The sequence below is a fragment of the Dasypus novemcinctus genome, chromosome 5 (genome assembly GCF_030445035.2).
Source record: "Dasypus novemcinctus isolate mDasNov1 chromosome 5, mDasNov1.1.hap2, whole genome shotgun sequence".
NCBI lineage: Eukaryota > Metazoa > Chordata > Mammalia > Cingulata > Dasypodidae > Dasypus > Dasypus novemcinctus.
In genome coordinates this window covers 110,336,137-110,352,746 of record NC_080677.1, presented here as the reverse complement: position 1 = coordinate 110,352,746, position 16,610 = coordinate 110,336,137, and the positions used below count along the sequence as shown (strand labels likewise).

At 41.7% G+C, this 16,610-nt stretch overlaps 1 protein-coding gene across 1 annotated transcript in view; it reads left to right on the top strand.

The window, feature by feature from the left end:
* The window catches only part of PODXL (podocalyxin like), a 55,515-nt gene extending 46,619 nt beyond the window's left edge, over nucleotides 1-8,896 (top strand). Inside the window, exons 3-8 of the mRNA XM_004467811.5 lie at nucleotides 147-364; nucleotides 647-718; nucleotides 2,831-2,978; nucleotides 3,234-3,295; nucleotides 3,585-3,752; nucleotides 4,853-8,896. Coding sequence (XP_004467868.1) covers nucleotides 147-364; nucleotides 647-718; nucleotides 2,831-2,978; nucleotides 3,234-3,295; nucleotides 3,585-3,752; nucleotides 4,853-5,050 — 866 coding nt within the window. The 3' untranslated portion in view covers nucleotides 5,051-8,896. The remainder of the gene's footprint in view (nucleotides 1-146; nucleotides 365-646; nucleotides 719-2,830; nucleotides 2,979-3,233; nucleotides 3,296-3,584; nucleotides 3,753-4,852) is intronic.
* Nucleotides 8,897-16,610: the final 7,714 nt, after the last annotated feature.

Here is a 16,610-nt window from a genome sequence, read left to right as displayed (position 1 = left end):
CCTCATTGGCTGCTTATTTCAACCTGTAATCTAAATGGTGCATAAGACCAAAGAACCCAAGAAACTATTAGAATAAGAACAGACTGTCCTTTTCTTTTAAGGGTACCATTCCACTTTTCTCATTACCTTTGTTTTCCCAATTACAGGACCACTGACTACCTTCGAAAGAAATCAACAGGTGCCCAGTGGGATTCCAGCCTCCAGTGGAACCTCTGCCTCCACAGCACTGCAGCCTGTAGACACTTCATCAGGATCCATGGCCACACCGCCTGTCAGAGGACCAACGAGCTCCAGCTCTAAGTCTGCTTCAACTGTCCCACAAGACTTCAACATATCTCCCTCTTCAGCTCTTGGGAATAACAGGGTAAATCTAGCAAAACTGGGATTATTAAGAGAGCCCAGACTGAGATAGAAGGGGCTCCCTGCAGAGTGTTTCTACACGTCAGGAGCAGTTGCCCATCTGCTCTTTCTTCCTGGCTTTGCTTGATCCTGGCTTAGACAACTGGGCAGCTGGCTTTGAAACTCTCTCCCAGCCTTGCTCTCAGCTTGTCAAGAACATCTTATTTTCTTCCAGGGGGGAGGAAAGAGTCAAAGATGAGAACCTATCAGGTTCAGCTTGAACCTTAATTCCAATGGCTTCTTTCAGATAAAGTGCGAGACTCTTGAAAGGCCAGATGAGAAGATGCTCATCCTAAACCTCACAAAAACCAACCTTTGTGTAAGTGCCTCATTTAATCAGAATTCCCCCCTCATTTATAGTCCCCAAATGTTGCAGCAAGGTTAAGGAAGGTATTGAGGGGTTGGTGGTATAATGAAGTGTTTTACTCTGTAAAGGGAGCGAAAGGCGTGTTGATTTTCCTATCCTTGTTTCTTCCTAATAGTAAGAGGATCCCTGCCCCTACTATAAAGTGACAAAATGAGGGTCTCACTTCTCTAACTAAAGTCACACTCACAGGACTGTGGCAGGGCCAGAAAAAGTTCCCAGCTCTTCTTCTCAGCTTTCACTGTGTAACTACTCCCAGTTGGTCTGAAGTTGGGAGACCCTAATTCTAGTTTCTGTTTGCATCTAGCTCAGGTGTGATTTTGGTAAGTTGGCCTCTTTGGGACATCAGAGGCCTCATTTGAAAATGAGAGGCTGAGTCTGCCCAACTCTCCCTATTCTAATAGTTTATGTTTTCTGACCCCCATGCATTATCTGATAGCTTCAAAGGAAAAATAGCTTGGAGAGAATTGCCCTCTAACTGATGATCTGATGAGCAGCGGGGGTGGACAGGAGATAATAGAGCCTAGAGCCCTAGTACTCCTGAGTAAGAGCCCTTGAGCATAAGGGAGCCATTGACAACAGTTGTTCTTTATCTCTGGGTGGTGTGTGTGCGTGTGCATGTGTGTGGAGGGAAGTGTCAGCAAATGTGTGAAAATATTTGTATGAAAGGGCGTAAAAGTGTGTGCAGCAGCCTTTAGACTGCCCAGTGTCTCTTGGATTAAGGGCGTTAGTCTGGGGATGCACAGTAAATAGTTGTGAGTACAGGTGTTAGATGGCTTACTGCTGCCCTCGCCTGGTCAATAACTATTTTTACAGTCACGATCAGGAATTGGAATAAAACATGGTTTCTACAGGATGGCAAACTCAGACTTATACCATTTAAATACTGTTTGTATTTTCTTTAATTGTTTTCTTTGGGTGTCCATTTTGCTGGAATTTTCCAAGTGATCTTTACAAAAGCATACATTTAAACCAGAGTTTTTAAAGGGACAGTGTTGTCCTAGGGCTGACCTCATTGGACAAGGTAGAAGTCACATTGACATGCCCCTGTGGGACAGTCAGATGCTTGTTTAGCCTTTACTCAGGCATTCTATTTGGCTGAAATTTTGCTGGTTTTGTGGTTGGTTGTGAGACACTTTTTCTCACTTTGATAGAAAAGGAAAATGGAAAGATCTATATCCCTTCATGATGTCAGGATAAGTAGGAAATTATTAAGCCTAAGAGAATTCCAGGTAGAATCCCAGGTAGAATCCCAAGTGCTAGTTTGTGGGTGGGAATTCTGAGGTAAGCCATGCCAAGGGTCCTTGTCTTGATCTTATCCCTTATTCCAAAGTCAATTCAGAGAAAACATCAGTTAGGGGTGCCTCAAGATGACATGGCAGGACTGGGTAGAAGCTGCCCATACTTTGCTTACTTGCCTTCATCTCTGCTGACCATGTTCTTTCTACTTAGAGATATAAAAGATCCCCCTCCGAGGTACTGCCCATATTTCCCTATTCAATGATGGCCTTGCCTTTCTCCCTGTCGGTATGCTCATTATCTTAGCTGAGGGAAGGAGTGCAGACATTTCAACTTCAGAATAGATAACCCCCAGCTGACAGCTGTGAACTTTCCTCCTGGGTATCAAAAGCTGGTGAATGGCAGTTCAGAGAGAACTGGAGTCTTCCCCACCACAAGGTTGGGCAGGAGGTTGTTGTGTTGTGTCTCCTCTAGCCCTTTCTAGGGAGAGAGGTAATAAAAGAACATTAATTCCTGATCTTCAAAGAGTTTGAGGGAGAAAGGGGGCACTAGGGTGAAAAGTATTATTCAACCATAGACAAGATAGACAGGGTGAGGGAAATGGGAGAGAGAATAGAAAGAGGGAGAGACAGCAGGGTCTGGCCCAGGAGAATAGCACGTAATCCTCGATTTCAGAAGAGACTGGGAATGGCACCAGTTAAGGCAAGGGAGGGAGTAGGTTCAAGCAGGGCAATAGAATTCTCTTAACCCCAGCTCAGAAGGGCAGCCCCATAAGCCTAGGCTACTGTCATGATTTCTGAGGAATTAACTGTGGTCTTTCCTTAATAGGCAGAGGACCATGAAGATGACAAACTGGTCACAGTTCTGTGCCAAGCAGCAAAAGCCACGTACAATCCAGCTCAAGATCAGTGTCACATACGGCTGGCAACTTTTCCAAAAAGCCAGCTAGTGATAGTCAAAGAAATCACTGTTCAGAGTGAGTTGAAGGCAATGGGGGATGAAGCATATGGGGGCAGGGGCTGGTGGTTCAGAGCTGTATCGATTAGGGTTAGTGTTCCCTCAGTTGAAGAACTATCAAGTCACTCTCCTACCAGGGCCACCCAGGTTGGCCTCTTGTTCCCCAGGACACTCTGAGATATAGTACATTCTCCTCTTGAGATCTAATTTCCATCCCCTACCATATGACTCTGAGCCAGAGCATTGAGGCAGCATCTCTCCCTGCTCTCCACAGCAATCCTTCTTCCCAGAGATGTGTATGAATTGCTGAAGAACAAATGGGATGACCTAAAAGAGGTAAGTGGGCTCCTGCCATGTGTTGGCACAGACTGGGTCAGGAATCTCTTCCTGGGAAAGCCCCATTTACTTTGTTCCATAGTCTCATTCTCAATGTAAAAAAAATAAATAAATAAAAACACATGTTAAAAAAACCTTCTAACATAGAAGACAGGTGGATAAGAGTGGGGACAGCAAGGTGGTGGAAAAGCCACCCTGCTGTAACACCAAGCAGAAGAGCTCATAACTATAGGGGCATTCAGTGACCCAGAACCTATTTTCTGCCACATAACTTTCTTCTTCTGGCCAGGTGGGCGTCAGTAACATGCAGTTTGGAGATCAAGGACCACCAGAAGAGGCTGAGGACCGGTTCAGCATGCCCCTCATCATCACTATTGTCTGCATGGCATCCTTCTTGCTCCTTGTTGCAGCCCTCTATGGCTGCTGCCACCAGCGTCTCTCCCAGAGGAAGGACCAGGTGATTCCTTCCTCTTCTAGCCCTCCCTCTTCTAGCCGGGGAATGGTCCAATTCACCTGATAAACTCTCACCCCATTATTCCCATATTACAAAAGAAGGAAGTAAGTGAGTTCTATCTCTGACAAATAGAGGCAATCCCTTATAAGCAGCCAACTATTTATATCGAAAATTAGAGAGGCAGCATGGTGGAAGGGAAGACTATGGGCTGTGGAGGCAGAAAGATATGATTTAGGCCCTAGTTCTGCCCTTTATTATCTATGTGACATTAAGTAAGTCATAATCTCTTTGAATTTCAGGTTTCTCAACTGCATTATAAGAATAATATCTATCTTGTAAAACTGTTCAGAGGATTTTTAAAATATATAAATGGCATAGATATACCTGTCTAACCAGAAATTCCTTTATTCACCTTACTGGAATTCCTATCATTACTGTTCCTCCCAGATCTGTGGTTCACAAACCTGGCTGTGCATTATGGGATGTTATAAAAAAAATTCCCTGGCCTAGCCTTCCCACATACCAACTGACAGATTCTCTAGATCAGAATAGGTGTTAAAAGCTTCCCAGGTGACTCTAATGTCCAACCAAGGTTGACAACAACCATCTCATAAACACATCTCATAAAAAGAGACAGCTCCCATCTGTGGTAGAGAAGGCAAAAAGCCTCCCTATCCCCATCTCACTCAAAGAGATATCCTCAGTTAGTCAGCCTGAATGATTTTCTTAGTCCTTCCAAATTCATTATGATGGGTTGAGGTAGATGCTTGAAGAGTAAGGATTTAGGGGAAGGAACAGAGGAAAGAGGAAAGATCAGAGGACTCTGGAGGAGAACAAAGTCTATCTCCACTGAGTTCACAGATTTGCCACCAGTGCTAAGGTGAGGAAGTCAAGAATTTTAGGATGAAGGGGGGCAAGTATTTGTCTCAAACTAGCCCTGAGGCAGGTCAATAGCCGTGGTGGCCTCCAGGAGGAGCCAGACTCCATATGTGAATAGTAACTGCTTATTTTACCCAAATTCAGGATCCTGGGTTGAAGAGTTTATGTCCTATATTAATATTACTATATTACCCTTTCTGTCTGGGTAATGTTCCCCACTCTAGCAACGACTAACAGAGGAGCTACAGACAGTGGAGAATGGTTACCATGACAATCCAACACTGGAAGTGATGGAGACCTCATCAGAGATGCAAGAGAAGAAGGTGGTCAACCTCAATGGAGAGCTGGGGGACAGCTGGATCGTCCCACTGGACAACCTGACCAAGGATGACCTAGATGAGGAGGAAGACACACATCTCTAATCAGGTCTGCTGGCTGGGTCCAGACTGAACCACCTGAAGTGCCATTTGGACAGGGGAGGAAAATTCCTTCCCACAAGGAGGAAGGGACTCAATGGATTTCCTCCCAATCCCTACAGGGCCTTAATTTTTCCCTTTTCAAGCTGAGCAAATCACATTCTGTCTAGATTCCTCTTGCAAAGTAACCCATTAGTGCCTGAACTCAGTGCTGCTGGAAGATGAGTGAAGGGAGACCAAGAGACTTTCAAGATCATCTAGTAGAATCCCTTCATTTTATAGATGAGATTACTGAGGCCTAAAAAGGCTAATGACTTGCCCAAGGTCAAACAGCCACTTGGTGACAGAGCCAGAGTGAAAACAAAGATACCTTCATTCAATTCAGTACTAATTTCCACCACTGAGACTTCTTTGTTCACTCACACCTTCCCTCCACAGTTGCTCTTGGCAGTGAGTGAAGCTATTAGTAGGAAGATGGGATAGAAAGGAGAACAGGGCCAGATCCTGCTTCTGACTACTTGAAAGTATAGGTCCTAAATCATCTATCTCCTACCCTAGCCTTGTCTGCCACAGTGTTCTTTTTACCCCTCTCCTCACTCAGTTTTTATTCCCACTTTGTTCCAGGACCCTTGGCACAGGTCATTCATGATCTTGAATCCCTTGGTTCTGTTTCTGATTTCCTTGTATTTGTTTAGGGAGATTGGGACTTAAACCACATAAGACTCCTGGTGTGAACTTGGTCTACTTTAGGGATCCATCTACAGGTAAAGGAGGGATGCTCTTTGTCTCAGGAAGGCTTCCTCATGGCAGCTTGGGGCTTCAGCCCTGATCCTGGCCCATTACCCAAAGCACTCATTGAGGAGGCTCCCCAAGAGTTTCTTTGGCTTCCCATCCGCACTAGGGACTAGCAGTAGCTACTAAAGGCATGCAGTCCTATTTTGCTCTATACTACTCAGCCAATAGGGGTGAACAACCAAGTTAGGGCATCCCTCTGAGATCCAGCATGAAAAGTAGTACTTATAGGACAGATTTTTACTGAGGCATTCTGTGAACAGAGATGTGTCTTAATAGACAATCAATTGAAATAGCCAGGAAGGATCTGCTTTACTCTCTATTTCATAGGAAACTCAGGGACTTTTCAAGTTGCTGAGAGTTTTGTTGTGTGTTTATTTTTAAATTTAGCTTTCCACTGCCAAAGGCCGAAGAGGAAAACAATTAATTAGCCTATATCACTGATTCTGATAGTCCTGTGCCATGGGGTAAGAAAGGCCCCAGTGTGCAGTATGTTTCTAAGGTGCACAGCGTGTGGCCCAGGGGATTGGCTGTTTTTCCCTTTATTGCTCCCCATTTCACCATTGAGCTAGGCCTTTCCATTTCCTCTTCTTTATATTCCTAGTATGGCTGTTGCAGTTTTCCTGCAATTTCTGGTGGCATCTCAGGGAAACACAAAGTCATGACTCTTCCTTTTGTATAGGGTTTTTGAGGTAGCTCAGTTGCCACACAGAAGGTTCCTAAGGACTGGACATAGTGAAGTTTGTATCAGATTTCCTGAGGAAGAACCCTGCATGAACTTTTGAACTTTGTCCGCGGTCTCTATTGTCCTGAGTCATTTCTGGATTTCCAGGTATAAATTCACTGGAACCACACAGGAAGATGGGGCAGAACTGCATAAGAGAATCTTATATCCCTTCCCTAGCTGCCTTTTTCAAAGACTCCTTCTTCAAAGCCTTTGGCCATTTGATATCCCAGAGGAAAAGGCAGGGATTTACGCAGGGCCCCCAGGGAGTTTCCCAGGAGTTTGAGAGATGGTAGGTTAACAAGGTCCCAAAAGCATCTGGCCTGCTTCTCTAGCATTTGGAGGTTGAGCAGGATAGAAAACAATGCCAGTTTTGAGGAAAATAGAGGAAATTTTGCTAGGCCTAGAAAGAGGTCTGTTCCTTTCCTTCCTGTCCAGCATTTGGTTCTTCCTATGCAGTGGGTTTATGCCAGGGCCTCTGTGGAAGATGTGAGTCCCTTGCTGATTCTGGGTCACATTTTACCAGAAGGGTTTTAGACAGAGACAGCAAATATGTCTCTTCAGATTGATCAAAAGCTGCAATCACAAGGCCCTTAATCAGGGAGAGGTGATAACTGGCAAGGACTAGAAAGAAAAAAAGTATGTCTGGTCAAGAGGAATGATGATATGGTGATCTGTCCAGAGGATACCTTGAAAAGCCTTGGGCTGCTTTACAAGTTCCTTCTTTTTGTGGAGCCAAATTGTGCTACTCTACCTTTTCAGGGCTGGGTCAGAATCCAGTACCTTGCCCTGGTCTGTTCTTGCCACTCGGAGTCTATGTCAAAAGTCATGCATCTTACAGCCATGCATCTGTAAAGGTCATCTTCCCACATCTTTCCTGGGTTCTCGACAGTGTTTAATAAATTAGAATCTGGGGCTAAAAAGAGGTAAGAGGAACACCAGGAGCTACATTAAACAAGTTGTGCCAAAGAGAGATTAAGAACTCCTTATTTCATTGGCCAACTATGGTTTCCCTAAGCTGTTTAACAGGCCAGAAATCATGAATGTGATGATTACACAAAAGCATGCTGTCAGGTGAGTAGGGAGAGAAGCAGCAGTGCTTATGAAGGAGGTACAGAAAATTCTTTGCATCATAAAACAATACGGGTTTAACCTAGACACAAGATTGTTTTTTCCCCTCTTGATGAAGAAAGCTAGCAGAAAGTTTATTTAAGCCATTTCTTCAGCATTATCTTATACTGGAGAGACTTTGAAAACCAGTTCAAACTGATACATATATACATATTTTGATAATGTAAATAACAATGGCCACATGTTAATCCACACTGCAATGCTTTAAGTGAATATACTTTGAAAACACTGAAAAACGTTTGCTAAAAGAGATGTCTAAGCTTTTGTGTTTTTTTAAAAAACAGGAATGTAAATGTTTTACTAGAAATGACAAGTTTTGTTTGTTTTTTAATGAAAAATAGAATAGGACAGGCTGATGAGAAAGTATTTGTCTTACAGATCAGGCTTTTAAAATTTTTAAATATGACCGTTGCCCCAACAAAGACCCTGCCATATTATAGTGAGGTTGGAGTCAATATGCATTTGTTGGAAAGTGATACAGTAGTCATAGAGAGAGGATTTAGACATCTAGTCTAATCTTTTTCTCCAGATTAAAAAACCAAAACCCAGAAAGATGAAGTGACATGACCAAAATATGGTTAGTTAGTAGCAGAAACAGGACTAAAACCTGAACCCGCAGATGCCCAGTTCAGTGCTGTGTGTCTCAGAGAGAATCAGTTCATTGATTCTAGGCACTAGAATGACACAAAGGATGGAATTCCCTCCCTAAATCTTATCCTGCGGCAAGGCTTGGAAGGGCATGAAGACAAAAATAGGAACCCCACTGGTCTTCTACTTTTCCTCTAAGACTTTAATGAATGATTCTTTCTGCTAAGAAACAGTTTATGAATTAGATTTTACATATGGAATTTCTAGTAGCAGGACTAAGGATCAAAGGGAACAAGATGGTGGAAGTCAAGGGGTCAAAGTCAAATAATGGTATATATTTTATCATTGTCATTAGCTGATTCACTCAGGTTTGGTGAAAACCCAAAACTGAGTCAAAGGAGGGGATTACTATTTATGTGGGTCTTTGTGTTATTAAGGAATGTTAAACTCAATTTTCCCAGGAGACTGGGGAGCGCATATCTTAGTGGACAGGAGTCTGAAGTACACTGGAATTTACCGAGAAATTCGTTTGTAAAGATTGTAGTTAATTCTTGCATTTTCTTACAAAATATATTTTGAAAAATTGTATACTGTCAATTAAAGTGCTTTTGTGTAAACTGGGTCAAGCCATACTATTTCTAAGTATTTGGCTTAAGTTCTCCGCTCATACATGAAGATTGTCATTGAAGCATCTGAAGTTATCAGCTACTCCAATGAATATAGCACCCTCTGGTCATAGTTATGCCTGCTGAGCTATGCAGGTACAGAGAGTAGAAGACAGGCGGAGGGAAGCTGAAAGAATATAAGAGACAACATGATGGTGGTTCTCCAAAATCTTTCCAGCTGTTCTAGTGAGCATTTTCTCCCATGACAACATTTTATAAATATTTTATCTTCTTCCTTCTACTTCTGCCTCAGATACCGTTGTAAATCACCCTCACCAAAGACTCCAAGGGGGCTTCTAAAGCCTAATCAGGTATGAAAACGCAGGCTTAGAGACAAAATAAACATACAAATATAAAAAATTTTAAGAGGTTCTTTTCTGGCCCTGGTTCTGCCCATAATCATCTGCTCACTTGTCACAAGAAGACTCTGCCAGTCCCTTACCTAGAGATGTAGTGAAGATGAAGGAGATTCAGGAAAGGAATTACTTCTCTTTATCTCCTTAGGTGGTATTACCTACATCTGTTTCATCAAATGGAAGGGAAAACTCATTCCCAGCTTGCAGAAGAGAAAAGTTGGTTCATATGCATACTTGCTATATAATAATCTTTTCTATTTGCCTAGCATCTTGCAGCTTTCAAAATATTTCTACTTATCTTATTTAGGAATTTCACCATTCTACCAATAGGGAAATTAGATACAGAGACTAAGTAATCTCTTTGAAATTACACAGCTATTTAAATGATGATACTAGGGCTTATCCACGTCTCTTTGCACTTCGGTCCTGTATTCTTAAACAACAGTAACAAAAGTTGAGTTCCAACAACAAAAAATTTCTACAATGCAACTACTATTATATGATACTCCTTCCAAAAGGGAGTTCTGAGAGGTATTTAATATCCTAAAGGGAAGGCCAGAGTTGAGCTAGGGCTATTTTGAGGTTAACTTTAAAAGCATGCCAAGGATACAGAAAGGAATACAAGAACCAGCAACCACATAGAACCCTGGCCATGCTCAAGGCATGCTGTTCTAAGGAAAGAATGACTCATAGTTTATTGCTGGTCACAAATTAGACCTAAGACTCCATTCTCTAACTGAATAGGTCATTCACCGTGCTCCCTGCCCTGCCAAACAAGAGGCACCCTCAGTTGCCATTTTAAATGTTGTCTCCTTGTCACTCACTCCCTATAAGCTCCCTCCCAAACCAAGTATTTATTCTATACTCAAGGGGAAAAGTAAATAAAGAACAGGATTGGCTGGTCTAATTAACACTAGTAGTAAATACTGAGAGCATTTTTCAAAAACCTTGGCATTTTAACTGATTAAAATATCAATGGAGAGAGAAGTGGATGTGGCTCAAGTGATTGAGCTCCTGTCTACCACATGGGAGGTACTGGTTCAGTTCTCTTCATGGGGAAGACACAGTGAGCTGGTGTAGAGCACTGACATAAGGAGACACAGAGAAGACAAGGAGAGACAACAAAGCAGGGAACTAAGGTGGCTCAAGCGATTAAACTCTCCCACATGGGAGGTCCCAGGTTTGGTTCCAAGTGCTTTCCAAAGAGAAGATGAGCACACAGCAAATAGACACAGCAGACAGCAAATGCAAACAATGGGGGTGGGTGTAAATAAATCTTAAAAAAAAAAAAGCTTGGCAAAAAAAAAAAAGCTATATAAAACACTACAGGGTGCTTGTTCCACCACAGAATCTTTGAACAACCAGCATAGATAGCTTCTTGAAAACACCAGAAAATAAGTGAAGGGTTGCAGTAACTGGGAGTAACACTTGACTCCAACACTCAAAGCAACAGCATTAAAAAGAGCAGAAGCTCCTGGTGACCTTGCTGGCCCTTCCTCTGTCCCCTCCCTGGCACAGTGTTGGAGTAAGCCTATGCTGTAAATTGGTACCAATCTGTTGGATGGAAACGAGAAATACTGAACCAGAACACTACTCTGGGCTCACCCTCCCAGAACTTACCCTGCAGGTAGAAATAGCTAGCATACAGCTAAAGCAGTGTAAACAAGTCAAAAAAACCTGGAGCAAAGGATTACCTGTTTAAGAAAGATAATAGAGGACACAGGAGCGGGGAGAAAATCTATTTCATAGGCAGTAGAGGGGGCTTTCAAATTCCTGTAAAAGGAGGAATTTCACAGATTCTTAAGGCCAAGAGGAAACACAGACCGTGGATAAGAGGCACACTCAGAAAAGACAATCCTGCACTTCACTTTAGTGTTGGGCTGATCTTGATGGAGGGGTAAATTTTGTAATCAGCCAATTTGCAAAGACTGTGAAAGGTGTTTTTTGCTTTGGTTTGTTTTTCTTAGCTCCTGGCACTCCAGGAAATTTCTTGTCAAATTGCCAACTGGATACAAAATTTTAAAGAACAGAGCTCAGGGACTAAATCCCAGGGTTAACATCTTAAAATATTGAAATGTATAGTGTACAAAGATCATAAGACAAACAGGAAGTGATGACCCATCCAAAGGAAGAGGATAAAAATTAAGAAACCATCAATGAAGAATATCAGACTTAGGACATACTAGAAAAAAAGTTCAAAAAATAACCAAATATGCTTTAGGGGAACTAAAGGTTGTCAGGAAAATGGTGCATGTATAATATGAGAACCTCAGTAAAGAGAAAATATTAAAAGGAATCAAATACTGGAACTGAAGACCACATTAACCGAAATGAAAAATTCTCTAGAGGGTTTCAACAAGGAGATTGGAGCTGTTTGAAGAAAGAATCAGTGAACACAAAGACAAGACAGTTGAAATGATTCAGGTTGAGGAGCAGAAAGAAAAAATAATGAACAAAATGAACAGAACCTAAGATACCTGTGGGATACTTGAGGCATAAAAATGTACCAATTATAGGTGTCCCGGAAAGAAGAAAGAGGGTCAGAAAGCATATTCAAAGAAATAGCAGAAAATGTCCCAAATGTAATGAAAGACATGAATATGCACATTAAAGAATCTCCAATGAACTGCAAACTGGATAAATTTGGAGAACAATGCCCAAACATAGTAGTCTAACTGTCAAAGCCAAGGACAAGGAAAGAGTTTTGAAAGATGCAGAAGAAACACAATGTTATTATGTACAAGGGGGTTCCAATAAGATTAAGTGCCAATTTCTCATCAAAAACCATGGAAGCAAGAAGGCAATAGGACAAAACAAACTGCCAAAAGAAAACAACTGACAATCAGGAATTTTGTATCCAAATTAGGATTTCCAGGAAGATGGAGGATTAGAGAAGCAGAGGTTCTCACTTCTCTCCCAGAAAAATAGCTAGAGGACCAGCAGAAACTGTTGGGAAAACTGTTTTAGGGCTTAGGACATCAGGGGAAGTCAAGACACTGCCCAGAAGAGAGGTAAAGGAAAGGAATCTTGGCTGGTTGGAAAAGACCCCTGAGTAAAGCTGCAGCAGCAGCTGCTTGCACACATCCTCTTACCCTCAGAGCAAACAGCAGTGGGTCCTCTGGCCCTGGCTGGGGGCTATGGACTGAGGTGATTGATGGGGTCCTCTTCCCCAAGCAAGGGGAGAGAGAAGGACATATCCTATGCAAATTCATACTTTGGCAGTGAACTTTATCTGCATCCCAGGGGTGGCACAATTCCAGGCTGGGTGGGGCCAGAACATTGATTGCCCTGAGACCTGGCAGGGAGGTAAAGATAATCTTAATTTTCCTTGATTGGTTGGGAGGAAGGGAGGGTGTGGCAGGCAGGAGAGCTGCTTCTTTGGCCCACCTGGCTTGGCTTCTGCACCACCCACTTGGGTGTGATTACAGTGAATGCATACTACCTACCCCTAACCCCCAGCACCTGCGATCTGAGCTGAGAAGTCTATTGAAGAGTGTCATCTGCTGGCAGACCAGGAAAATGCACAAAAGGAAGGGAAAAATAATAAAGGGGCAATCTGGTGCCTTTACTGCACCTATGACCAAGGCCCATAGAAACTGGCCTGCACCCCATTACTGGGTCCTTAGCCCTGGTTTGAGTTGCTAAACAGGGGTGATCCTAAAGATCTAGAACAAGTTGAACCAAGAACCAAAGAACTGGTAGCACACAGTTACTTAATAAAATACCTAGGCAAGAGAAACTGACAATAGAATAAATGTACCATCATAATCAGATGCCTAGACACCATCAAAAATTTACAAGCCATATTAAAAAAAGGAAGAGATGGCTCAGGCAAAGGAACAACTCAAAGCTCCTGGCTTGAAACAATAAATGTTAATTCATGCAAATCTTCTAAATCAAAGTATGGAGTTGAAGGACAACATGCCTAAAGAAATAAAAAGCATTAAGATGACACTGGGTGAGATTCTAGGGTTTAGGACACCAGTGGGAGGCTAGACACCAACAAGAAGAGAGAGAGAGACCCTGGGAGAAAAAAATCTCGATGCCACGACTGTAGAGAAGCTGCAGCTGCAGTTATCAGCACCTTTCCCCCACCCCACAGCCAGACAATTTTAATTCTCTGCCCTCGGGCCAGCAGCTACTAACAGGCTGCAGGCATCTATCTCCACAGGAAACAGGAGAAAGAGGGATGCAGCCTAAGGTTGGTTCAGCTTTTGCCCAATAAATTTGGTCTGCTGTGTCCCAGGAGCCTTCCAGGCTGGGTGGGGCTGTGCCACCACTTGCCTTGGGAGTTGGCACAGGAGTAAAGAGATCTGACCCTCTCAATCACCCTCCCTACTGACCAGGACTGATTGTTGAGTATGCAGAGGATCCTCTGCCAAACTGTTGTTGTCTGTGTTACAGCAAACACACTCTGACCAGGCTTTGAACTTAGAGGCCTGCTAAAGAGTGCCATATGCTGGTGTTTCAAGAAAGTACACATGAGGAAATTAAAAGTAAATAAGTTAAAACAGGCTTTTTCCAGCCTTTACAGCCTCATCCCCACGGATCTTGGAAGTAGGTCTCAACCCATTACTGGGTCCACAGCACAGATTTGAAGAACTAACAGGGACAATACTAAAGACCCAGAACAGGTCAAACCAAGAATCAAAGAAGGGCAGCAACACAGCCTCTCACCACTAAATCCCTACGCAAGAGAGAGACACTGAGCATCAGAGTAAACTCACCTTCATAATCTGATGCCTAGACATCAGCAAAGAGTTACAAGCAAAACTAAGGAAATGGAAGACATGGCCCAGGCAAAGGAAAATATCAAAGCCCCAGATGAGATACAGGATTTGAGATGACTAGTTATTGAGATACATACAAATTTCAAAAATCAAGTTAATGAGTTGAAAGACAGTACGGCTAAAGAGATAAAGGACATTAAAAAGACACTGAATGAGCACAAAGAATAACTTGAAAACCTGAACAGAAAAATAACAGAGCTCTTGGGAATGAAAGACACAATAGGCAAGATTAAAACCATATTACAGGCATATAACATCAGACTCAAAATGATATAGTAGAAAGAAAGAATAAGTGATAGAGAAGACAGAACAGCTGAAATTGAAGACAGAGAAGAACAAAAAGAGAAAAGAATGGAAAAAATTGAGCAGGGCTCAGGGAGCTGAATGATAATATGAAGTGCAACAACATACGTGTCATGGAAGTTTCAAAAGGAGAAGGGAAAGGGGGCAGAAAGAGTATTTGAGGAAATAATGGCTGAAAATTTCCCAACCCTCATGAAAGAAATGAACTTACATGTGAAAGAAGTGCAGTGTACCCCAATCAGAATAAATTTGAATAGACCTACCCCAAGACACATACTACTCAGAATGTAAAATGTCAAAGATAAAGAGAAAATTCTGAGAGCAGCAAAGGAGAAGGAAATTATGACATAGAAGGGATGTCAAGTAAAACAGTGCAGATTTCTTGTCAGAAACAATGGAGGCAAGAAGACAGTATAGTGGTATGATATAATTAGGATACTAAAAAAAACTGGCAGATGAGAATTCTTTATCTGAAAAACTGTCCTTCAAATATGAAGCTGAGTTTAAAATATTCACAAATAAACAGAAAGTAAGAGAGTTTGTAAACAAAGAATGTGTCTTTGCAGGAAGTATTAAAGGGAAACTTTTACCTCAAAAGAAAAAGATAGGAGGGAGAGACTTGGAGGAGACAGTAGTAAGCAAGACTACCTGAAAGAATAACCAAAAGAGTTAAAAGACATATGAAAATAAGATATGACATATGAAACCCAGAGAATAAAATGGTGTAAGTAAACAATGCATTTACGGTAATATCTTTGAATGTGAATGGATTAAACTCCCCAATCAAAAGATATAGGCTAATGGAATGGATTTAAAAAAAAAACATGAGCCATCCATATGCTGCCTATAAGAAGCTCACCTAAGACCCAGGGATATTAAATAGCCTGAAAGTAAAAGATTGGAAAAAGATACTGCACATAAACAAAAATCAAAAAACAGCAGGGATAGCTGTACTAATATTTACAAAATAGACTTAAAATGAAAAAAGGTATTAGAGCTACAGAAGGCCATTATAAATCAATAAAAGGGACAATCCACCAGGAAGAAATAAGTCATAAATATCTATGCACCTAACCAGGGTACCCAAAAATACATGATGAAAACTCTGGCAAAACTGAAGGGAGAAATAGACATCTCTACAATAATAGTTGGACTTCAACACCCCACTCACATCATTAGATAGAACAATTAGACAGATGACCAACAAGGAAACAGATTGAACAATATGATAAACAAGTAAGACCTAACAGACAAACAGAGTTTTGCATCCCAAATCAACAGGTTGTAATAGCTTCTAAAGTGCTCCTGGATCTTTCTCCAGGATAGGCTACATGTTAGGTCACAAGGCAGGTCTCAATAAATATAAAAAGATTGAAATTATACCAAGCACATTTTCAGATCATAATAGAATAAGCTGGAAATCAATAACAGATGGGAAAGGGGAAATTTTGCAAATGTGTGGAGGCTAAGCAATTCCTAAACAATTAGTAGGTCAAAGAAGAAATTGTAAGTAGAATTAGTAAATTTATTGAAAAGAATAAAAAAAAGAACACAACTTATCAAAACTTTTGGGATACATGGGAAGCAGATGTGACTCAAGCGACTGGACTCTTGCCTACCATATGGGAGGTCCCAGGTTCCATTCCTAGTGCCTCCTAAAGAAGATGAGCAAGAGAGTAAGCTGATGCAATGGACTGGCACGGCAAGGTGATGCAACAAGATGATGTCACAAGAGACACAAGGAAGAAAACATAATGGGAATTACAACAAAGCAGGGAGAGGAGGTGGCTCAAATGATTAGGTGCCTCCTTCCCACATGGGTGGTCCCATGTTCAATTCCTGGTACCTCCTAAAAGGAAGATGAGCATACAACCAACAGACAGTGAGCACAAACAATGGGGGGTGGGAGGTGGGGGAGAAATAAATAAAATAAATCTTAAAAAAAAACAAAAACAACTTATGGGATACAATGAAGGCAGTGCTGAAAGGGAAATTTACAGTCCTAAAAGCTTATATAAAAGAAGAAGAAAGTGCTAAAATCTAACTGAACTACTGGACAAACTAGAAAGAGAACAGCAAACCATTCCCAAAGCAAGCAGGGCAGAGATAATAAAGAATAGAGCATAAATAAATGCAATAGAGAATAAAAAAAACAACAGAAAATCAACCAAACCAAAAGCTTGTTCTTCAAGCGTCAATGAAATTGATAAACCCTTA